The 26,054-nt window shown below is 41.6% G+C and overlaps 1 protein-coding gene across 1 annotated transcript in view; it reads left to right on the top strand.

Annotated features, from left to right (window-relative positions):
• Positions 1–25,829, top strand: part of LOC121925250 (T-lymphocyte activation antigen CD80-like) — a 40,493-nt gene extending 14,664 nt beyond the window's left edge. Inside the window, exons 5-8 of the mRNA XM_042457146.1 lie at positions 16,979–17,314; positions 20,096–20,377; positions 21,571–21,696; positions 25,705–25,829. Coding sequence (XP_042313080.1) covers positions 16,979–17,314; positions 20,096–20,377; positions 21,571–21,696; positions 25,705–25,817 — 857 coding nt within the window. The 3' untranslated portion in view covers positions 25,818–25,829. The remainder of the gene's footprint in view (positions 1–16,978; positions 17,315–20,095; positions 20,378–21,570; positions 21,697–25,704) is intronic.
• The last annotated feature ends 225 nt before the right edge of the window (positions 25,830–26,054 follow it).

Consider the following 26,054-nt stretch of genomic DNA (forward strand, 5'->3'; position numbering starts at 1 on the left):
TGGATATTTCACTGTGAATTAGGTTTCAACCTGCTGCATTTTATGATCTCCTATTTGAAAGGTTGTCAGAGGATAATGCTTTCTTTGAAGACATTCATAATTTGAAGGGTTGACTGAAGCCTGGTTTAAAGATAAGATAGGGAGAGCAGAAAGGCCCCAGGACTTTGTCTGTCAACAGTTCCCACCTGGACAGCAGATTGAGCAGGCACACGGGTCACCAAGTCAAAGGAGATTATCAGATGGGGGACAGAACATCTTTTCTCCATCCTTGGCAGAAGGACTTTCAGACGTTCTGTCCAGGAAGTGCAAATGACAGTGATTGTGCAAAAGACTTTCATATGATGTCGTTCTGGCCCTGTCATTGTCCCATTAGTGAGGTGGAATTGCCCCATCCTTGCCCTTCATTTTGCAATAAGAACCTGTTGATGCAGTTCCACTTCACTGATAGGTTCATGACAGGATCAGCATGTCAAGTGTGAATGTCTTTCGCATGAATGCTGTCACAGACAGAATAAGGATGGGCTTTGCTCTCATCCACCATCTGATAATCTCCCTAGTCTATATCATGGTGGAGAAATGTCCCATTTTAAAATTTTAAATTACAGTAATTACTTGGAAACAAAATCTACATTTGCATCTATGTATAAACATTGGAATGTGCACATTTTATGCTAATTTATGCCCTCTTTAGTCTCCCTCCCCCCCTTTTTTTGCTGATCCAGTTTTGGTTTTTTGACAGTGTGGAAAGTGACCACCCTAGGAAAACCTCAGACAGGTTTTTCTGAGCTATCTGCACAGGAGCTCAGTTGTATTCCTCCTTTTATTTTGAAGCAGTGCTAACATTTCCAGGAAGTAGTCATATTAATCTCTTGCAGCCAAAATAACAAAGTGTCTTGTGAGATCTTAAAGTCTAACTATGTAGTTTTATTTGGCATTTATCTTTGTGGGTTCACCCAATGCAAAAGAAACTGTTGCTGTTACTAGAAACTGTTACATGTGGAAAATAAACCCTTCATGCTGGCCACTCATCACAATATAGTTCTAGTTCTTCCTTCCAGCCAGTCACACAGTTTTTGCAAGCCACAACCAGACAAGGCATGTGACTTGAACAACATTCTAGAAATGATGTTAATGATAGCAGCCTTTCACATTCATAACATAGTGCTCTGCTAACATTACATCATCACAGGTCATGGTTTTTGACAGTTGTGGCCATATGCCTAGGTTTGCACTCTTATTTTACTATTATAATGACTGTTATGTGGTTCTTAAATATTATAATAGCAGAGAACAAAGCAGATGAGATCTAGCGTGACTGACTGACTGTCCTTTCCATGACAAGCCAAGAGCTTAAAGATGTTGGACTTTAAGTCTCAGAAACTCCTAACCAGTATGTGCACAGCCATTCTGGCTGTATATTCAGAGAGATATAGCCCAAAAACTAATTTTTCCAAACTGTGTTTTAAACACCCAGGCATATACAAAAAACCTTGAGGTAGCTGGGGTTTACAGATGGATACACATGGAGGTTTCTATCTTTTAACATTTTAAAATTTTAAATATTTGTAACTTCCCAAATCTTGTACTAAGGCTCACTATACAAGCCTCCCCCCCCCAAAAAAAAATTGTACATTGGTGAAACCTCTTTCCTGTCTGGCTAATACTGTATTAATATATACTGTAATCACCCCTCTCTTAGCAATTTAAAAGCCAGAAGAGTGTTTGAATAAGACTATAGTTGCTGTTTCTCTTGCAATATAGGGATTATCCCACACCATGATCTTTCGTCTCAAGGGGATTTCCCAGTTTTCTCAATAAATTCCTCAGTTCCTTCTTCACAGTCCAGAGTCACTCAATGGTTTTCAGAAATAAACATTAAATATTTTTATGCCACTTTGTGACCCCCTGCTTTGGATTTATTACTTTGGTTATTATTCAGTTATTTCAGCATTTGCATATTAAGCCATTCAAAAATTACCAAACCGCTATTGAACTCCACATTTAAGGATGTGGGTAGTTACACAGCAAATCCAGTATAGTGGTATTTTTAATTTTAAAACAGAGTATTTTTCAAAAATGGAGAAATTAATTAAAGGAGGCCAAACTGACACATCAGAATGTTTGGAGTCTACATTAAATTCATGATAGCAGAGGCTAAATAAAAATTGCTATCATGGACTAGAAAAGATACATAGAAATCTAGGAGGATGCCAGTCAGGTTGCTGCAGAAGACAGAAAGATGCCCCATGAAATGTAGAAGTCTCGCCAAAGTGAGACAGATCAAAAGAAACTGGCAAAATAAAAGAAAATTAACAAATATGTGGGGGGGATATGAGGAGCAGGAATAAACGAACAAACACTTTGTGGCAATTTTCATCATTATCAATGGTCTAGTGGAGCCAGGTTTGCAAGGCTGGAGCACTGGCACTTTTTATTTAGCAGGGATGGTGAACAAAATGTCTAATGAAATTTAATGTCAGAAAATGTAAAATGGGCTCAAATTGTTTTCAGTAGAGCTTGTTTAAAGATTTAAATAAGGATGTCATATTGAAGATGGAGCAAGCTTGTTTTCTGCTGCTCCAGAGACTAGGACACGTAACAATGTATTCAAACTACAGGAAAAGTGATTCCAACTCAACATTAGAAAAAACTCCCTGACAGTAAAAGCTGTTTGACAGTGGAACATGCTGCCTCAGAATGTGGTGGGGTCTCCTTCTTTGGAGGTTTTTAAACAGAGTCTGGATGGCCATCTGTCAGGGGTGCTTTGATTGTGTGTTCCTGCATGGTAGCAAGTTGGACTTGATGGCCCTTGAGGTCCCTTCCAACTCATTGATTCTATGGGGAGGTGATTTGTTCATGAACCACATTTAAGATAAACCATGAGTTCAGACATAATGAAAAAACTGTGGCTTATTCAAAACTGGACATGGAAACTTTCAGCATCCTAATATCTATCTACATGAGTGGTCCATTTAACTATTGAAACTAATGGCAGCCCTCCATTTATTTATTGTCTCAGTACCCTTTAAAGTCATCCTGGGGCTTTCACCACTTCCTGTAGTAGGAAAGTCTCTTAAATCATATCTATTAATCTACACACAGATAAATAACTGAAGTGGTTTTTCTGCCAAAAGGAATTCTGATATATGGCTTTAAAGGTAGATAATATGAATTCCTAGAGGTTAGCCACAATAGCTAAGTGCACTGTCCTTCAATATGTAGCAACAGTGTCTTTTGAATACAATTTACTGAAGGGCAAATAACTATAAGTGCTATTATTCTCATACCCAGTTTGAGAGTTTTCTGAAAATACCTCGCTGAACATGGAAAACAACTGCTACATCATTTCTACAACAGTTTTCCCAAAGCCGGGCCAGCCACCTCAGTGGAATTCCCATACAATTGACATAACATTCTGTTTTGGTGTTTGTTTGCTTGTTACATATATTCAAAACCACTAAGTATGAATGTTTTATGAATAATCTGGGTGGGGGGGGATCCAATTCTGTCCTTCCTTTACTAGAGTGGTTCTTATTAAGCATTTCTAGTCACAGACCCTCTTCAAAAATCTGATGAAAACTATAGGTCCTCTTCCCCTAAATATGCACTTGAACAAACCTTTTTCTCATGAAATTTCTCATGAAATGGCCAAAGTACAACAGCCTCAATTTAGTCATCTTGGCTTCCAGGGAGAGTTTAGGCTCAATCTGTTCTAGCACCTAATCGTTCATCTTTTTGACCATTTACCATATCCTCAGCTCTCTTCTCCAGCACCACATCTCAAATGAATGAATTTTCATTCTGTCTGCTCTCACATCCGTACAATGGGAATACAGGGGCTTGGGCGCTTCTAACTTTAGTGTTCAACGATATATCTTACTGTTTAGGATTTTGTCTAGTTCTTTCATAGCTGCACTTCCCATTCCTCATCTTCTTCTGATTTCTTGACTGCATTCTCCATTCTGATCAATGTTTAATCCAAGTTATGGGAAATCTTTAGCTATTTTGATTTCCTCCTTATCTCTATTGATCTTATGTACATCCTCCATGGTCATTATTTTTGTTTTCTTTATGTTTAAAATTAGGCCTCACTTTGCACTTTCTTCTTTCACTTTCTTCAGTAATTGTTGTAAGTCTGTGATGCTTTCTGCTAATTGCATGGTGTCATTTGTGTATCTTAGATTGTTGATGTTTCTTCCTCCTATCTTCACTCCTCCTTCTTCCATGTCTTAATAAACTACAAATCCCAGAATCCCATAAGGTGCTGCCCTGACTGTTAAAACAGGATCAAAGTGCTATAAGTGGACAGTGTGAAAGAAGCCACAACCATGCCTATTTCATTTAAGGCCCTGGCTACTATTTTTCATGGGATGAAGTCTATTGCTAGCAAAAAGATAAGAAAAAGAACTCTCTGCTTTGGGGAAGAAATCTATGTAACCACACACAATCTTATTTACAAATGCTTGTACCATTCAGGTTTGATGATCTAGGGAATTCTGCATATACTGGGAAAACATTATCTGTTATGTTTCCAATCATTTGTAGGTACAGCAAATACAGTGGTCCCTCGGTATCTGCAGAGTTGGTATCCATGGATTTCAATATCGGTAGACTGAAATTAAGAAACATTTTTTAAAAAATGTACCTGCTATTGATGGCAGTCAGGCTGAGAAGCAGTCTCAAGGTAAGAAAGGAGGCTGGAACAGGAGTACCCAGTTACCTGAGTCAGGTCTGATTTTCTCTGAAGGGGCAGCCGGTGTGCTCACAGGAAGTAGGAAGAATGTAGGCATGATGCTTGGGGCTTGTTTCCCCCTCCCTCTTGGCTTATTGAAACCCCCCCCCCCTTTATGTCTGATTGAAAGCAATCCAGAAAGGAGTTTAAAAGAGAGCATGAAGCAGTAAGTACCTGGATCTGGGAATTTGGCTTTGTTGGTGCTGCTTTTCAGCCCCTGATTTTGCCCCTTCTTGTATCTGATTGAAATCAATCCCATGAAAGAGTTTAAAAAGAGAACAAGAAGCAGTAAGTGCTTGGCTCTGGTCACCAGTGCTGTTTTACTGGGATGTCTGTGTATGTGAGGGGGGTATTGGGAGGCAGCACCGGCAAAACCAAACTCCCAGATTCAGGTACTTTTTGCTCTCTTTTAAACTCCTTGGTGGGATTGCTTTCAATCAGACATGGGTGTGGGGGAATCTCAGTAAGCCAAGAGAAAGGGGGAAGCAATGACTCCAGTATTCCTGTTCTTTGGGAGGACACTGGCTGCCCCTTCAGAGCAGAAGCAGGAAGAATGTGTTCCTGGTGCCCAGGTCCTCCTGCCCTAGCCTCCCTTTCTGCCTTGAGGCTGCTTCTTAACCTGGCTGCCATCAATTGCAGGTAAATTTAAATTTTAAATATTGACTTAAGCATCTAATTTCTAAATTTCTAATCTAATTTTTTTAATCTGCGGGGGATTCTGGAACCAAACCCCACGGATACATTAACACAAAAGATGTTCTGCAAAGCAATGGCTTGACAGATGAATCTCCTCACAGAGGTGAAGCAAACTGTACCTCTAGGCAGAATCCAAGGAGTGGAACAGATGGCCAAAATCAAGCGATTTCCAACCACTTTGGCGGCGGGGCATTTAGATGATGCATGCCTCCAAAGAGGGTAGAAATCAGATGGAAGTTGCAATCCGGGGCAAAAAACCAAAGCAAACAGAACCCAGGATAGTTCTTCTTAGCACAAAAGATGCACATCTTTGCCCCTGCATATAAATGTCCTGATACCAGTGCAGGGCTGCAGCAAAGTAAAGAATGAAAGTGTGACAACTCCAATGGATGTAATTACACCATACACAAATCAGACAGTCCAATGGGGGGCATGGGGTGAAGGAAGCTGAAGTAGGCATGTTTGGGGGACTTCCATGATTGTGCTTTGCCAACATATCATTCACGCACTGATGCCCTGAACGGGAGGAGCATCACACGTGTGACTGTGTAGCCAGTCAATGGGGTGGCCATCCAATGGGATGGCATCTGGGCAGACATGGGAAGTACTTGGAGGTCGCTGGTGGTGTATTTGTGTGACAGTGAGCATGTATGGTGGGGAGGCAACAAAAGAAAATTACCAAGTGGCACAGCTTGATGCTGTGCCATGCAGTCAAGCCATGTGCATTCAGCCTCCCTTGGGAGTGGGTCATGCAGGCAGTGGTGTTTTGACCACTGGATAAGTGTTCTGCAAAGCAATGACTTGACGCATGAACCTCCGCAGTACTTTTTTCCTACCTGTCTGTTCCAGGCCTATAGAATGATAAAGTCTCCCATGGTCACCTGTTGTTAAGGGAATAGCTCTTTGTTTTCAAATCCTGGAAGTTACGCCAACCCTACTGTCAGGGCTATTGCTAAATCAACAGTAGGCAATTTCATCTACACAAGATGGAAAAACATGGTGAGGACAGAGTGGGCACCTTCTTTTCCTGTTCAACCTCTGGTGAAAAAAGTTCTCACCCAATGCCAAGCACTAGCATGGTGGCCAAAAAAAAAAAAAAAGACCAATCGTGAAGCTGGGGGTGGGATAGGGGAGGAGGCTATGGCATGGGTACTGCGGAAGAGAAATTTGTGTGTGGTGCATGTTAATGGCGAGATTATTGCAGAAAAGCAGCAAGTTGCAGTGCAATTCAGTATCCCTACTGCAAATGTCTGGAGCGGATTAACACAGTATAAAGGAAAAGTGCGGTAAGGCCCTAACTCTGTGTTTTCACTATAAATGTTGAATTTGGAACTGAATGTTCATTCAAAACCAAGATAATTTCAGCTGTAGGCTGGGCTTCTGCTTTCTTCTTTTATGCTTTCAAATATCTCATGTTCACTCTTCTCAGGGGATTCCCAGACTGATAATTAAGCATCAGCCATGATGAGTAATGATATATTTTATTGTCTCCCCTGGGGATACTGCAAGACACAGAATATTGTCAGCCACACACTTTCCTTTCTTTTCATTTTATAACATGATAATATGATTGATGGTAGGAAACAATTGACAACTTTCAGTGGGTCCATGCTGTGCAATGATGAAATAAAGAAAAGACGTGGCATGTTAAAGTCAGTGAGGTACGATGGCTAGAGCAGGAGTGGGGAACACAATGATATTCTCCAGATTAGTAAGTGGGTCTTTATTTTGATGATTTATGTATTACACTAGTTTTATGGTTTTACACTCGATCTTTTTTTAAAAAAAGTGCTTATGTTTCCCTTTGAGAACATATTGCCCAAAAAGCAACCTATATTTTAAATTTTAAAAAATGATTTATTGGAATTTTTAAAACCCACCCATTCTCCTCATGGTGAACTGTTGTTGATTTTGAAGCATGTAGATAGAAGCTACAGTAGGTCTGTCAATGACTGTTAGCCTAGCCCACAGATGGTATACCTCTCTGATCATGTCATTGACTGGCTGGGTGACAACCAGTGGGAGAATCCTACTCTTCTACTTTGTGTCATGCCTGTTGAGTGGTAAATTCATTTTCTGAACCATAATAACAAACCTTTCTAACTTAGTCTTCAAGTACAATTAATACATCTACTTTCTATACTGATGCCCTGAATAGGCTGATTGGTATGAGGAAAAGAGAACAAGGATCTCTTTCTCCCACCCCACCAAAATGTTTGTTTCTCACAAAGAGGGAATTGTCCTCTTTGTTTCATAACCAATACCAAGGAGTGCATCAGAATAACTGGTGGAGCGGTAGATGCCTCCCCACATGCACCAGAACCAGTTTTCATTTTTGCTTTTAGCATACCTTCAATGTGTAGTTATTTAACTTGCTGAATGTCTGTGGCCAGCACAGTTCCCTGTAAACATGTTCAAGTTGCTTACAGTTTCATGGACATGCAAATGTTGTAGGTGTGACATATTTTAGTCAAAATTTCCCATGTCTGAGTGCACACTTATGGGTGCCTTGCCCAAGAGGTTTTGGTTCTCTTTTTCTGGACACAGGAGTGATTAGACTAAACCACAAAGGACCTTTGGAAAGAAGACACAATTAGTTCTCTCTCTGACGCAACAACGCCCACCATCTTCCTTTACTGGTTTCCTTTATTGGTGGAGTTACAGTTGGGTGAAACCACCCCCTTGGAATTCTGTGGAATAGCACAAACATATACCCAAGGAGGTGGGAGGTGTTAGTGTAACAATTGCAGGAGGTCATGTGGATTCCAGGCAGGGCACCCAGGGTGCTTTCACACTACCCAATAATATCACTGTGATTCTACTGAACTGCCATATTTCCATCCAGTGAAATCCTGGGATTTGTCTTTTAGGGCAGTGTAGATAGAATTCTCAACCAAAGATCTCTTGTGCCTCAACAAACTACAGACCCCAGGATTCCACTGGATGTCGTCATGAAAGTTAAAGGCTGCTGCCACACTGTGAAAATGAAGCAGTTTGATATCACTTTAACTGCCACAGCTCAGTGCTATGGAATCTTGGGATTTGTAGCTTGTGGCACCACAGCTCTCTGACTGAGAAGGCTAAATATCTCACAAAACTACAAATCCCAGAATTCCATGGCATTGAGTATTGGCAGTTAAAATGGTTTCAACCTGCTTCATTTTTGAGGTATGGCAGCAATCCAAGTGGAAACAGTGTTTTAAATGGAGTTTATCAGACAAGGGAAATTGGAAGTATAATCCAATGGCAATCCGAACGCAATCATGGGCTTAATGTTATTGCGTGATAGACTACCACACGCAAATTCGGGCAATGGGAAGTCAGTCCGAACGCAATCATGGGGTTTCACGTTATTGCGTGAGAGGTGATCACATGCAATTTCGGGCAATGGCAAACTATTTTCGGGCAATGGGAAGTCAGTTTGAATGCAATTCGAATTCACGTAAATTCGCTAAACTAGCAAATTCATGTGAATGAGTTCTGTCCCCACTTTCTTTTCATTCGAAATTAAGAGAAATTCCTCCTGTGTGATAAACTCCAATGTGTGGTGTGAAAGGGCCTGGAGTCATGTTACAAAGTTAGTTCATTCAGTCAGAGGACTTCTCAGAGGCTTCCAGATGGCAAATATGCATTGATTATGGCGGGTTATAGACCGCCATGAAAGTACGGACTCAGTCCGCACCCTCCTAACCCTAGTACGGACTGAGTCCGTACAAAATGGCGGCTCCCCTTCCACATGGGGGCCGCCATGACGACGTCATGACCGCGCCAGGGCGCTTAGTGCGCCCTTTGCGCAGACCAGGAAGGAGCTCCGTTTCGGAGCTCCTTCCTGGTTTGCGGCACCACTTTGCGTCGCTGGGCGCAGCCTTCAGACGGCTGCACCCAGCGAAGCAAGGGAGAAAGGGGCCAAGTCTCCTCCTCCCCACCGCCGCAGGGTGTCCTTGGGGCTTCAAGCCCCAAGGACACCCCTTTTCAGGCTGTGGGAAAGCGGCCTTTTGCCACTTCCCCACAGCCTGCAAAGCAGCGGATCGGGGCCTCGGAGGCTGCCGGTCTGGCAGCTGAGTCCCCGATACACCGGAGAAAGGGGCGGGTGCAGCCTGCCCCAAACGGGCGGTCTGCAACCCGCCTTTGTCATCAGTGTTGCACCTCTGTACGTACTACAACCTCCACAAAATGGATTGGCTCCTGGAAGGCAAAACTTCAGCCACAGAAGCCAAAGATGGTCCCTGGAAATTAGAATGGGTGGCCACATGAAAAAAATGACATGGATCATATGGTTTAATAATTTGCAGAGGAGAGAATTCCAGTAGGTTGTTTAAAAAAAAAACATTCACATGCAACTCATAAAAAGACAGAACACCTCCCTTTTTTTGTTCCTATGGCCATCCTAATTTTGTAGTACCACATGCAGCATGGATTCTCTGCACAGGAATCCTACAGAGAGGAAGTTCTAATCTCCTTGCATGGGTGGTTCTTGTTCTCTTTTCTCCTGAAAGGACTCTCTTTCACCTCACTGTTATTTACATGGTAGAAAGTGAAGACCAACCACAGAATCTATTCTATGTAATATAGATCTCATTTATTCATTACTCAAATGATAATAGTGATTAATATTACCCACCTGTTTTGCACAGTGACTTATGAAAGGATTAACTTATCAATTATTAAATATTGTGACTGAACTTGGTGTTGCTGGATATTGTGACTGGTTTAGATGTTGCTGGAGGAGAATATTCCCTATGTGGCTTTTTGCTTTTGTGCTTTGTTAAGTGTTGATTTTATGTATTTCAAGCAATGTCTTGTGTATTAAAAGTTTTTAAAAAATAAAATAAAAATAAAAACCCTCACCAGCCCAAAAATGTATCCAGCAGAGCTAGGAAAGAGGAGGAGGAAGAGGACAAACACAGACACAAAAATCCCAGTGCTCCTCTGTGATTCCCAGGCATAGAATTATAAAATTGGAAGAGACCTCAAGGAAATTCCAGTCAAACCCCCTGCCATTCAGGAACTCACAATCAAAGCAATCCTAACACATGGCCATCCAACCTCTGTTTAAAAACTTCCAAAGAAGGAGACTCCACTGCATTTGGAGGCAGCATGTTCCACTGCCAAACAGTGTTGGGTGTGTGTGACTCATATAAAACTCATTGATCACGTGTAAACATCATTCATAGAATCATAGAGCTGGAAGAGATGACAATGGCCATCCAGTCCAACCCTGGTATGCAGGAACTCACAATCAAAGCACTCCTAACTGATGGCCATCCAGCCTCTGTTTAAAAACCTCCAAAGATGGAGATCACAAGGCATGGATCCTGCTAGTGTTGCCACAAGACTTGAAAACATTACCCAAAAAGGTGGGGCACTATAAAGTTCCCCACCAACTATGTCAGTGTCTTTAAATGTTGGGGAATTCTTCAACTCAAAGGATGCTTTGCAAGAGGCTGGGTAACTTGAGGATAATTATGACCTATGTGGCTTAGCAGTTAAGATGCCAGTTCTGATGAGTAGAAGATTGAAAGGTTAGCAGTTTGAGGCCCGAGTGCTGCATGATGGGGTGAGCTCCTATCACTAATCCAAGCTTCTGCTAACCTAGCAGTTTGAAAGCATGCAAATGCAAGTAGATAGATAGGTACCACTTTTCAGTGGGAAGGTAACAGCGTTTGGTGCAGTCATGCTGGCCACATGACCACCAGAGCAGTCTTCAGACAATGCTGGCTCTTTGGCTTAGAAATAAAGATGAGCACCACCCCCTACAGTCAGTTACGACTAGACATTAATGTCAAGGGACTACCTTTACCTTTATACTGGTAATAATTTGCGAGAACTCCAAGTTTAATGGAATAAAAAAGGTTTTATTTTGAAACTGAACACATACACATACAATTCAATTCATACAGACACAACCACAAAGAGCTAACTGAAATCAAGCTATGGAAATTGGATAGCAGAGTTTTAGAGATGTAGAGAGGGGTGATAATTATCTGTCCTGGAACCACAGTGGAATGTGGCTCAGACAAAGTCTGAGGGAGATACAGGGAGTGGAAGAATCTTTCTGTGCACACGAGTGGGCTGGATTTGGGACTGATATTTATATCTGAGATCCTAGCCTCAAGGAACACTTGGTGATATCTTGCACTGTAACAAAGACCTGACGGTCTTCTCACAGAATCAACAATGAGGTTCTGGAATGACTAGTGGCTTTAACTCAGAGTTAACAAAACAGCGATTGCATTTAGAATAACAGAAGGATAGCTAGACAGAGAAGTTGGCTGGGAAAACAACCCAGGGAGTGGGGGGTTAGGCAGGAGATATTGGCTTACTCGCCTTAGCACCACAAGTTCTCTTTTGTCTGCAGTATGAGAGGATATTTGGGAAGCCTTGGGGGGGGGGGGGAAGGATGAAGTGATCAGCAAGCCCATTTAGCTTTCATTTTAGCATTACACAGAGTCATACACATGTTTTCTGGTCTATGTTCTTTTCCCATGGGAAATCTCCCTGTATTCCAAATGCCTTTGTGACCTCTCAAACATGTCCGGATCCAGACATAAAAAATTGAAAATATGGAAGCCCCAAATATAACACAGGGTATGTTGGGCATGCTAACAGTGATGTTGCCTCTCCCTTTCCAAGTGGCTGTTATGTTGCATACACAAAGAACAGACAATAAGCAGCACAGTGTGGGAGCCTTCTCTGCTCTGGTATCCTCCAGGTGTGTTGGATTATAGTTCTCACCATCCCCAGCTAGCATGGCTGAGGTTAGGGAAAGCTGGTTTCTATTGATATGAGTAAGCTGTGGCAAGCCCTTCTGCTTGTGGGTTTCTGCACTTTCCCCTTCTTTCACACACTAAGAGATGAGTGAAAGCTTTCCACTTCAATGACTGATTAAACTGTGGGATATAAATGAATGACATATGTATTTTTCAGATGCCCCATATTTCATTAGAAACTACAAAAATAAATTCCTATCCAGATTTTTAAGTAATGTAGGGATCAGGTTTAATGTAGAGAAATAGAACAACAACAAAAAGAAAGAACAAGAAACAACTTCCACAAGAAATCAAAGGGAAATTTAAACCAAGAGAAGAAATATATGACCAGCAGGGGAATATAATAATTTTATTTATTTATTTATTTATTTATTTATTTATTTATTTCTATCCTGCCTCTTCCGCTTTGAGGATTGAGGTGGGTAACAACAAAGTTCATACAATACACAATAATAAAAACAACAAGCCCCACAAGACCGCGGCCCAACACTCCCTCCCAACTATAAAATTAAACAGTAAAACATGGTTAAAAGGCACATAACAATACATCAAAATTAAAAAAACAAAAACAAACCGCAAATAAGAAAAATAATAAAAGGAAAATAATAAAAGGAGGGAGATTCAAATGGTTCTGCCGGAAGAGAAAGATTTTTGTCGCCTTTTTAAAAGCCTTGAGTGAGGATAATTAGTGAATCTCTTCCGGCAGGTCATTCCAGGTTTTTGGAACAGTGGCAGAGAAGGACCTCCGGGAGGTCACCACCAGTCTGGTTTTTCTAGATTGTAAAAGGTTTTTCCTGGAGGATCGGAGTGTACGGGAAGGATTGTATGGGAGGAGGCATTCCTTCAAGCAGACTGGACCCAGGCCATGTAGGGCTTTATAGGTGATAACCAACACCTTGTACTCTGCCCGGAAGCTAATAGGCAGCCAATGTAGTGATTTTAAAATAGGTGTAATATGTTTGAACTTGGATTTTCCAGCGACCAGTCTGGCTGCCATGTTTTGTATCAATTGAAGCTTCTGGACGTGGCACAAAGGTTGCCCCATTGCAGAAGTCAAGACAAGAGGTTACCAGAGCATGTATGACCGTTTCTAGGTCCTGCTCCAGGTAGGGGTGCAACTGGCGTATCAGTTGAAGCTGATAACAGGCACTCCTGGCTGTCGCATCAATCTGAGAAGACAGCTGAAGCGATGAATCCAGGAGCACCCCCATGCTGTGGACGCAGTCTTTCAGGGGAAGTGTGACGCCATCTAGAACTGGCGAACTTATCTCCATACCCAGATTGGGGTTAAATATCGCGAGTACCTCCATTTTATTTGTATTCAGCTTAAGTCTATTTTCCTCATCCAATCCATTACCAACTTCAGGCAGTCATTTGGGGGGGAGATGCCCTCCTTGGTCACTGAAACAGTCCGAGACATAGATAAATAAATTTGGGTGTCATCAGCGTACTGCTAACACCCCGCCTCATGTCTCCGGATGATCTCACCCAGCGGCTTCATGTAAATGTTAAACAGCATGGGGGGCAGAATGGCACCCTGAGGGACGCCAGATGTCAGCTCTCTCATAGAGGAGCAGCTGTCCCCCAACATCACCATCTGGAATCTGCCTGAGAGGTAGGAACGTAGCCACTGCAAAGCAGAGCCAGCAATTCCCAACTCTCTCAGGCATTCCAGAGGGATACCATGGTCTATGGTATTGAAGGCTGCTGAGATGTCCAAGAGCACCAACAGGGCCACACTTCCCCTCTCAATGCACAGACAGAGATTATTGACCAAGGCAGCCAGTTTGAAATGGATTGAGATAATCGGTGTCATCCAACCGCCCTCTCGATCACCTTACCCAAAAAGGGAAGAAGAGATACTGGCCGGTAATTGTTTTTGTCCAGGAGATCAAGGGAAGGTTTCTTTAGAATGGGTTTCACCACTGCTAATTTCAAACTCGATAGAAAACAACCTTCCCTGAAGGAGGCATTGATTTTGGATTGTAGTAACTTCAAAGTTGCCTCACCTCCCTGGATGGCCAGCCATGATGGACAGGGATCAAGAGGGCAGGTGGTCTTTTTTACCTTCCCAAGCAGCTTGTCTACGTCATCAGTACTTATAGACTGAAATTGATCCAAGATAACCTCATTAACGGAGTCACTAAACGCCTCTCTTGTTGACTCTGTACTAATGCCTGAGTCTAAGTCGGCCCTTATCTGAGAGATTTTATCTGCAAAGTGGTTGTTAAAGGCAGCAGGCTCTTGTAGATTGAAAAAGAGGATTCAAGGTGGAAGGAGCCTGAGTCAACGCCTTAACCACCTTGAATATATTACATGTCCAAGTACAAATAAAAAGATAATGGAAACAATGCACTATAAAGCTATATAAAAGAGATAAAAAGATGACAGATTCATTAAAGGAAGAACCATTTGAAGATGAACCTACAATTTTAGAAAGGGAAGTGGAAGCTGCACTTTGAACACTTGGAAGAAATAAATGACCAGGAACAGATGGCATACTAATAAACTGCTCCAGTCTACAGAGGCAGAATCTACTCTAGTTCTAACTAAAATCTATCAATAAATATGGGGGGGGGGGGATGAAAGAATGGCCCACAGATTAGAAATGCTCAATATATATTCCATTCCCTGATAAAGTGGACACCAGTGATTGCAGTAACCACAGGACCATTACTTTGATCTCCTATACAAGCAAAGTGATACAACAAAGACTTTTACCATATATGGATATAAAATACCAGCTGTCCAAGCTGGATTCAGGAAAGGAAGAGGCACTAGGGAGCATATTGCAAACATATGTTAGATAATGGAGCACACCAACAAGTTTCAGAGGAAAATCAGCCTATGTTTTATAGTTTATTTGGTGAACCTTTTACAAACCAAGTGCCCAAACTGCAACCCAGATCCCACTTATTTCTTGCAAAGTGCCACATCCCTCTGGCTTTCTAGTAACAAACTCTGGCACACTCTGTGCTAGGGCGACAGCACGTGTGCCCAAAGAGAGGGTCCTGAGTGCCACCTCTGGCATGCATGCCATAGGTTCGCCACCACTGGTTTATAATAAAGTCTTTGATTGTGTAAATCATGAAAAACTTTAGATCGCTCTTAAAGAAATGGGTCCACCACATCATTTAACTGTTCTGATGCATAACCTGTACTCAGGACAAGTGGCTTCTGTCAGGACAGAATACAGAGAAATGGAATGGCTTCCAGTTGACAAAGAAAGGCTGAATTTTATCATCCTGTTTAAGTTATAGGGACGCGACAGCTCAGTGGTTAAGATGCTGACTCTGATTATTGAAAGGTTGGCAGATCGAGATCCAAGCACTATGTGACATGGAGGTCTCACATTCATGAGGTTGCCATAAGTTGAAGTTGACATGATAACAGTTAACAACAACAACAAAAAGGGATTTGCTAGATTTTGAACTCTACATGGTGGTGAAAACACAGTCTTATATACAGTGGTACCCCGGGATACGAAATACCCACGTTACGAAATTTCCGGGATACGAAAAAATCCCATAGGAAATAACTGTTCCGGGTTACGAACGTTTTTTCGGGTTACGAAAAAAAATTTGGTGCTTTTCGGCGCTATTTCACACGAAATCGCGGCTTTTCCCCATTAGCGCCTATGGGTTTTCAGCTTGCGAAGGCTTTTCGGGTTACGAAAGCGGCGGCGGAACGAATTAATTTCGTAACCCGAGGTACCACTGTACAATCAATAGACTGTTATCCACATCAAAGCCATTCAAAGGTTAAGCCACAATATCAGACAATGAATCCCCCCATGTGAGCAGGGTGAGTTCTTTGGCAAAAACATTTTCCCAGTAACACACAAAAGTCTTTGTTGGGGGCGGTTTTTTCAGTGTTCTTGCTCTAGAACTACATTTATACTTATCACTCTAGTCTCTCCTGCTCCATTCAGCACCTATTTAGAATAAAGGCGGTGTTATGAAAGCAGCTGCATGGATTATTCTGAATTGGCTTTGTTTGCTCTTTTTCATAATGTCATCACATAACAAAATTTGGCTGACTGTGGTGATGCTGCAATATTATTAATCCCCCCCCCCCCGTATTAAACATCTGGGGTAATGAAGTGAAAGGGGATAAGTCTAAAAATGTGACATTGAGTGGGGAGTGGAACAAGGAAATACTGTAGCCAGGAGCAGGCATAAACAACATCTAAGGTATGTTTGTTGGAGCGTTTGTGGATATATATATTGGAGATTTTTTTTTTTTTAAGAATCCCTACAGGTTGAATTTTAAAGTTGTTATCCCCTGAATAAGGCCATAAAATATATTCGGGCCAAAACATATAGGGATATTTTTACAAATAAAATCATCTTTCTTTTTGGCATCCTGAGACTTTGGGTGCATCTACACTGTAGAAATAATGCAGTTTGACACCACTTTAACAGCCATGGCTCCATCTTACAGAAGCCTGGGATCTGTAATTTCGTGAGGCACCAACACTCTTTGCCAGAGAAGGCTAAAGACTTTGTAAAACTACAGATCTACCAATCTTTGTAAAACTAAAAATCTCAGGATTCCATAGGACAACATTTAAAGTGGCATCAAATTGCATTATTTCTACAGTGCCGATGCAACCCTTGTCTCTTTTCTACACCACATTATTGGATGTTTCTTTTGCCTACCTCCCTGCTTCCCCAAAAGTATTGTATTTCAAAGGAGATGTGAGAGAGAGAAATTCAAGAGTATGCATTCATGTCCTCAGATATTTGTGTTTATACTATCTCCTCCACTTTGTCCTCAGGCAAGATGATGACTGTGACAGCCAAAGTAGGGGATGAAGCTAAGCTTCCCTGCAACTCCAGAATACGACCTGAAGACATACACCTGCCGTCTCACTTTATCTACTGGCAAAAACAAGTGGGAAATGAAGATCCCGATCGAGTTGTGATATCCTATGCACAAGGCACAGAAGAACATGATAGGAAGCACGCACATTACGGAAATAGGACCAAGATGAATGAGAAAAATTTTACACTTTCAATCTCCTCTGTGAAAGTATCAGATGAGGGCAAATATTGGTGTGTAATTCTAAAGAATGGGAAAAAAGGTGACGGGTTTATCAACTTATCTGTGGTGGGTAAGTACCTATTGACACGGCATCTTAAATAACAATAGCAACAGTTAACAAGTTGTGAAATCCTATTAATTTGTTATAACCAGAGCTTGTTCAGCTTGTTCAATTTGCAATTATTCCTTATGCTTAGACATGTTCTAGGCAGCTTACAAAATAGAGCAAAATAGAAAATAGAAATCTCTGAACTGCTGAGCAACATTATGGAATGGGCAGCTATACCATGATTCATTTGCTTCCATTTTTCTCTTCCTCTTCCCTGTCTCTTTCTTTGGCATTCTATGTTAAGATATGTGATTTATTTAACTCTCCTGACCCCCTGACTACCATTTGATTTCCTTGAGTTTAGAGGTGTGTTTAAAAGCAAATTAAAATGTAGCATGTAATGTAAAAACAACAACAACCACACCCACAGCAAATTTAAACAATCAAGACTAACAGAACAGATTTTTTAATGGGGTCATAGAGACACATATAGCTCTTCTAGGTCTAGAATGCAGGCAGAGATTTAGCCTGCCCAGGTTGGCAGAGCACCAAATCCCATCCCAGCTCAGGAAGTTGCCTACCTGTGTTCTAAGAGATCCCTTGGTCATCATATTGACCACCTTTTAGCTTAGAATATACAGTTGAACCTCGCCTTACGCAGGGGATCCGTTCCAGACCCCCCCCCACGTAAGGCGAATCCCGCCCATGCTTGAGCTCCATTCAAGTGAATGGGGCTCGTGCATGCGGCAGCGCGGTGGTGCAGAAGCGCACGCACACCACAGGTGCACACCCCATTCATCCAAATGGGATGCGCCCTGCACACTCCTGTGCGGCTTGAGCACATAAGCTGAAAGCCGCATATAGCACGCCTGCATATAACGCAGGCGCACTGTACCATATATACTCGATTATAAGTCGACCTCATGTATAAGTCGAGGGCAGGTTTTGGGGTCAATATTTTGATATGACCCATGGATACATTGAGGGTAAACTTAGGGGCATGTAACAAAGAATCTAAAGCAGGGGTAGGCAACCCTTTTGAGCCAGGGGCCGGGTTGCTGTCCCTCAGACAACTGGGGGGCCGAAGCCAAAAAATAAATAATTAAATCATTTAAAAAAAATAATTAAATAAATAAACCGGGACAAATGTAGGACAAAATTTTCAAATGGAGGACACTTTTTAAATAAAAAATGGAGGTCATGCGAAAAAATTTGCTGATTTTTTTTAAAAATGTTAAGATAAATGCATGTTTCTGAGGCTTCTATAGACAATTGCCCCACCATGCCCCTTGCACGAGACGCCAAAGGCCCCGGCGGCAATTGGTGGCAGGACCGGGCTGGGGCCGGTCCCAAGGCCTCACCGGGCCGCAGGTTGCCTACCCCTGATCTAAAGAATAAAGCAAAGGAAAACAATGCCAAGGAACTTACAAAATTCCAGCAAGCATACCTGTGTTCACCCTAAAGTATGGATGAATGAGAGAGTATAGAGGGGGATCAGTGCTTCCAGGACAGATTACACTCTTGCCTTTCACCAGGGGTGGTTGCTTTTTAAAAAGCAGTTAAAGCACAGTACTTACATTCTGGTTATTCGTTCACACTGTTATAAACCGGTTTGCAAACTTGTATAAAAGGGGGTTGTTTACACTTGTGCCGGTTTTTCTCAGCCCAAATTCCAGGGGGCAGCACAAATCCCTCTTAACCCAGTTCTTTTGGAACTGGGTTCTTCAGCACGTCTTTTCAAAAGAACCAGTCTTTTTTTGCCAGCCGTCAATGGGAACTTGGAAGGGAGAGGTTAATGTGCAAGGGGCAGATCATGCCTACCCCCTTGCTCTCTCCCTGCCAGCTAAAGCCAAAGCCAGGGAGACACTTCTCCTGGGAAGATCCCATTAGACTTATACTTTAAAATAATAATAAATAAATAAAATTTGACAGCTTATGCATATCTTTGCTATTGCATGGCTGCAGTAGACAGCACCTTTAAATACTGGCGTCATCGGTATGACAAAGGTGTGCGTGGTTTGATTGACATTTTAAAAAACCTATCAGTGGGGGTAGGGGTTAGGGGGCAGAAATAAAACCACAGAAGACTCTGCTCCCAAGTTGGTTCAAACAAAGCTCTTGCACACATTTCATTTATACCCCGCATTTAAACCTGTGGGGATTTCTTGGCTGAGAGAGTGTGACTTCCCTCAAAGTTAATCTATCCTTGGGGGTTACTTGGCAAGGTTTCTTCAGAGGGGCTTGCCATTGCCTCCAAGGCTGACGGAGGGGGTAGGATTCCCCCCAAACAGTGTGATGTAGATGTGCATCATATGATTGACAGTTTAAAAAAACCCCAAGAACGATCAAATGGCGACTCCATTTTAAATCAATACAAATGGTAATATGAACTTCATCAATGTTAAATTGCCATGGAGAGATTCAATTGGAGTGAACATAGTGGGAACTTTGATTTAGTATTGCATCACTGAATCTCTATGGATCTACTAATCATAAAAATGTTAGTGTGAATGAGCCCATTGGCTCATAGATAACTTGACTCTAGTTTTGGGGGTCAATTATTTGACTAAAATTTCTAGATGTATACATGGGTATGTACAGTAGACTGCTATCTTTAGGAGAAACATCATGAGTCAACTGGGATTTGCTAAAAATCACATTATTGTTCCTGCACAAGAGACATTAAATTCAGTGGAAGAGAAACAATTCTGATGCACAGTGTTTTTAACATTGCTTTATAACTCTCAGAACTAGTGTTACCTCAAGTTGGGTCTTACTTTTTTTCTCCCTCTCTCTTGCCAGCTCATTTTAGCAAGCCTGCCATATATGCCGAGACACCTCCTAATACCTGTGGCCCCACTCAGTTGACACTGAACTGTTCTTCTTACGGAGGATATCCAGCACCTAAGATGCTTGTATCCATCAATAATGTCACTGTGGAATGGAATTATACTGTGACATTTGACAATCAGACTGAACTTTATAATGTTACCGGCCAAATGCAGATCAACATGACTGAAGACATCTTTGTCCAATGCTTAGTTGTGTATGCTGGATTCGAGGAATCTGTCAACCGCACCTGGTGTAGGTTCATTATTTTTTTTATAGACACAGTTTTAATTAATTGCAAAAGGGGAATTTGCATACTTCCATCTTCCCCATGGCAGTCTCCCAAGCCCCTGAAAATGCTACACAGAGAACCCTACTAAACAGATTGAGCTGTGCTCTGTGGTGCAGAGAGATCCCCAAAATTCAGAGGCTTCTTCTGGAAAAGTACCCCTTGTTTTCATAGAAGGCAAGTCCTAAATCCAAATCACTGATTGTGAAATCAGTGGAACTTAAGCTAGTGCTGACTAAAAACATGTGACTTTCAAACCATTTATTATTAGATATTACTAATTCCTATAACATTTATTTAGTTAGGTAATGAGAAATTTCTCTGTTTCACAGATTCCTTCTCATAATAGTACCAAAAATGCTAGCAAAGCATAGATTGGGTTGCATCTATTTAGCTGAACCAATGTGAAACAAAACTGAGCTATTATTTGGAATTAATGTGGATATTCCTTCTGTCTGGTGTAGATACACAACAGATACTCATCTGCTTCAGCTTGGTAGGTGCTATCCATTTGTTTGCTGATTTATTCTTTTATTATATTTTAGGCCAATGACAAATTGGGCAGATGATAAAAAAAATAGAAACATTATGCTAAAAATGGCAAAGTAATAGAGTGGCAATTTGTGTGTGAACAGCTCAGAGCTTAAGGATATACTAGAGATGAGCAGTACTTAATGAAGAGCAGATTGGCCATATTTTCTACATGGAAGGTTTCAGGTTGAAGAGAAGGAAGCCTACCTTGTGTGCAAATCTTGATTTAGTTTCTGGGAGTAAGATCCAAAACACATAATCCAGTTTGAGACTGCTTTAACTACCCTGTCTCAATGCTATGGAATTCTGAGAACTGTAATTTTATGAGACATTTTAGCCATCTCTGTCAGAGGGTTCTGGTGCCACAATAAACTACAGTTTCCAGGATTTCCTAGCACTGAGCCAGGGCAGACTCAAAGTGGATTATTTCTGTAGTGTGTTTTGGACCTAAGACATGTTCAATTGCCTACAAGTCTACTCTTAAGGAATTCATGCTGAGTTCAGTGGAACTTATTTGCAAGTCAGTGAGTTATAGGGTTACAACCCCAGAATCCTTAGTATATTATGGAACCTTTGAGTCACTGTGTGCCTGAACGATTCAGTAGTGTTTTCAACTCTCTCATTTTAGCTATACAAAAGCAGTGTGCATTGCCTCTACCACCTGCCTCACCTCCTCCACATGGGATCATTCTGGCTTCCTCTGTAGTCTTCATTTTTCTTTTAGCTGTGCTGATAGTAGTCCTTCGACAGTGTGGTAAGTACAGATGCCTTTATTTCAAATCCCCATTTCATAATGAATCTCATCAGGTGACCTTGGACTAGTCACTATTTCTCTCACACTCTCTCTGTGTCTTTAATGTCACTGTCTCTCACCCTCATCTGTTTCACATGTTGAGAGAATGAAGTGAGTGTTGTGGGGAGGCATTGCTGGAAGAAAGATGGGTTATTATAAATGTATGGGGTTGCATCTCCCAGTGAAACAACATCTGTCAGCAACAGAGTCTCTTTTCCATCTACAGCCTCAAAAATGTCTCTGCAGGGTTGAGAAAGTCCACTTACAAAATGTTGGATGTAACCTATAATAAATACACTCTCAGAAGCCACCAGAGCTTCTGTAAGGTGCTTCCATAGAAAATGGCCAACCTGTTTTATTTTTGCAGTGTTCTACTACTTCCCATTACCTAACTATTTCTATATAGATGATGCAGAGCTTAGGAATTTTCCAAAGGTAAGAATTTAACCAGAGCTTTAGAAAGTTACTTTTTAAACTACAGCTCCCAGAATCCCACAGCCAGCATTATTACTGGACTAATAGGCTAGAAACAGTGTTACAGTCATAACACGAAAGTAATAAAATTATTGCTTATTAAGTTATAGTCATAAGTGTGACAGAGTTATACCTTAGTTTTTTAGGGGAAGGAAGGAATTGTAAACAGCTGGTTATTTGTAAGTACAGTCACCCTCCTAATGCGCAGATCTGAGATCCGTGCCCTTGAATATATGCAGAGGGGTGACCTCTGCTATTTGCAATGGCGCGCACACCCAGGGGCATGCTCCATTCAAGCCTATTGGACTTGAATAAGCACGAGCCTCTGTTTTCGTGGGGGTGAGGGTGGTCCAGATTGGATCCCCACAAAAACAGAGGGCCAACTGTAGTTACTTTCAAGCAATTGCCATCTCCCTTTCTGGATTCTTTTACTACTTGTGAGACTACAGACCTTTTGTCTAAGTTAATAGCAGGCTGGTTTCAATCTTGTTTCTTTAAAAGCAATTATATGGTAAGGTAGCATAAGGCCACAAACTCTCTAGAACATTTACCACCTTCTAGGAACCTTTCATCTTCCATATCCTTCCTTATCATGTGCACTATAATGTAGAAAAGTTTTTAAAATCCCCTATATTAACAGCATGCAACTTTGAAAATAAAACTGGCCCTCTTAGGGCTTTATCACACAAAACTTTTCATCTATTACAAGAAGAGTTGTTTGTAAAAATGGCATGTAACTGAGATTACTCTTTCCTGTTACACTTTAGGAACTATTACAGGATTGCAATCATACACAGCATTTGGTATTGCCCACCCAGTACCTCCTCCAGGACCTTTGCCTAGTTTGGCACACTCATGTGCCACCTGTTAGAAATATAAATGAAAATAATCCTACATTTGAAAAGACCTCCTCGTTCCCAGGGGGGGGGGGGCTTCCTGATCAGGATAGATCAGATTACTAGGTTCAGACTTAACGAATTGCTGGCAAATGAAAGCCAGGAGCTAGTCTGATTATTTCTCTGATTTATCCTAATGCTGGGTTTCATCTGCCAGTAATTAATTAAGTCTGAAACTACAATTAACAAGAAGACCAAAGAAAGATTTAATGAAATAAATGCTTTTTTAAGCTGTAAAACTCTTTTCCATTTATATTTCTAGGTAATGTGTATGTAATGTGTATGTATGTGTATGAGCAGCCCTGGACTATGAGGTGGGGGTAAAGTTTTGATTTCTCTGACAAGCCCCAGTTGAGGAGGGAGTGGACCTTTGCTAATGCTTTTTTTTCTGTAGAGAAAAAATGTTTCCAAGTTTCTCAGTTACTTTACTAATTGAAAGGAAATCAAATCGAAATTTCTGCCCTTTCTCCTTATCTGATCACAGGGCACCTAAGTCACACCAAACCACTGCCACTGACGGCTCAAAATCACGTTAAAGTGCAATTGAACTTTTGTACTAGAAATTGTAGCAGAACAGTAGGGGGAAAGGAGCTCATTAATGGGGTTTTTGTGTGTGTGTTAATAAAACAAAATGCTTTCAAAATGGCCTCCCATGAGAGAACAAGAGATGAGGGATGGCATAATGTGATAAGCCCCAACCAAAGACACTGTTGTTGTTGTTTGCTGCTGTGTGCCTTTGAATCATTTCTGACTTATGGTGACCCTAAGGTGAAGCTATCATGGGGTTTTCTTGACAATATTTGTTCAAAGGAGGTTTGCCATTGCCTTTCCTTGAGACTCAGAGAATGTGACGTGCCCAGGGTCACCTAGTGGATTTCATGGCTGAGCGAGGAATCAAACCCTGGTCTTCAGAGTTACAGCCCAACATTCAAACCACTATGCCATGCTGGCTCTCAAAATTATCCTGGTGTAATTGGAATTTCATCTGATAGAGCCCCTTTCTTTATTACAACCATGAGTTCCAAATGCCTCCAAGGATATTATCCTTTCCACAATGTCAACTGACATCTATGTTAGCCTTGGACCTTCAGATTCTCCCTTCAGTAATGAGAAAGTAGATTGCATTATCTGATTGATTTAACCTTTGCACTACTGATGATACAGTCTCTTCTTTGATAGACTTGGATAGTACAGTTGGCCCTCCATTTTTGTGGGGGATCTGTTCTGGACCACCACCACCCCTGTGAAAATGGAGACTTGGCTATATTCAAGCCCCATAGGCTTGAATGGGGCGGCGCGTGCCTGTGCCATGGGGGGCATCCCATTAAAAATAACGGAGGTCGCCCCTCCCTGAATATTCAAGACCACAGACCTCAAGTCTGTGAGAAAGGAGGGGTGACTGTACTTAGAATGGTAATTTCATCTGCTACCACAGAAGCAAAGCATAGCAATAGATTTTCTTGTTTACGTCAGTTTTGGTTTCTTTTAATAGAGACTTAAATGGTTTAAGTTTTTATTTAAACACATGTACACTGTTCAGTATCTGCATAGATATAATAGGGTAATAGTGGCTAATACACACACACACACACAAATGAGAGAAAATCTTGAGGTCTTTGACATGCTGTTTGACTGGAACTCCTACACCCTTTTCCCCCCACCCATGAGTCAGCTGTAAGTCAGAACCAGCTTGAAGGCACACAACAACAACAACAACAACAACAACAACAACAACAACAGCAACACAGGCCTTTCACTTACCTTCTGAACAACCTATCAGTTCCCCCCACCCCATCCTAGTTTCTCAACAGGAAACATTTTTTGTTTCCTCAACCATTTTTATTTGCCAAGTCAAGAAGGCCCAGAGCTTGGAAATGCTTCTTTTTATGCACTAAAACTCCTAGATTCGCCCATGCTGGCTGGGGGATCTTCCCTATGAAAACTTCCCTATGAACACTTTTATGTTGTAAGAGCATAAGTGGATCAGCGGGGAGCTGTAGCTCAAAAAGTAATGGTCAGGATCCTACATCAGGAGATGCATGTGTATTGCTTAGCTAGCTCTCTGTAGCTATATCTCCCAGTCCACCTTGCGTGTCCCCAAGTGTGTCCATTTCCACATTGCTGGAGAGCAAGAGGATCAAAAGAGATATGTCCAAAGACTGACAAGGGCGCTTGGGATGTCGCTGCAGAGGATGTCTTTGCAGCATATCTACCTACAAGAAAATAGTTGGATGCATCCTCATTGATCTCTTCATTCTCTGATAACATGGAAGTGTCCGTGGGGAAGAGAGCTGTATTGCTTATACGGAGGGAAGGGGGAGTTTTGTTTTCACAATCACAACTTAATCATGATTTTGACACTATTGCCACAATCATAATTTTCCCCCTTACTTTACCTGGCATCAGCTGCATGGAGAGAAGGAGGTCCATTCTGCTGATGATTAAAGCATAATTCATTGAGGTCTCCATCAGGTTTGGAGGGGCTGGGCCAGAAGAAATTACTTAGTTAAGTATAACCTGGTACAGGATTCCAGTTTTCATTAATAAAGACTGTATCTCTTGTTGTGGTGAACTGACTGATGTTTCTCCTTATCACTAGCCTGTAAGCATTTGAGGTCCTCTCGCCCTATCAGTGCTTTCCAGCCAGTGGCAACAATTGAAATGGCACCCCAGCAGAAACTCAATAGGACATCAGAAGAAGTATCTTTCTAACCATACAGACCTTGTGAGGTAGGTTTAGTTTCCATCCAATACTGGATCTACCACTACGTGTGTATATGTGTGTGCGCCTTCATGTTGCCTGTTGACCTATGACAATTCCATGAATTTCATAGAGTTTACCAAGGCAAGGAATACTCAGAGTTGGTTTTGCCAGTTCCTTCCTCTGAAATATAGCCTGGTATTTATTGGCAGCCTCCCATCCAAGTACTAACCAAAGAGCTTCCAAGA

Source organism: Sceloporus undulatus, chromosome 3 (genome assembly GCF_019175285.1).
Source record: "Sceloporus undulatus isolate JIND9_A2432 ecotype Alabama chromosome 3, SceUnd_v1.1, whole genome shotgun sequence".
In the NCBI taxonomy this organism is placed as follows: Eukaryota; Metazoa; Chordata; class Lepidosauria; order Squamata; family Phrynosomatidae; genus Sceloporus; species Sceloporus undulatus.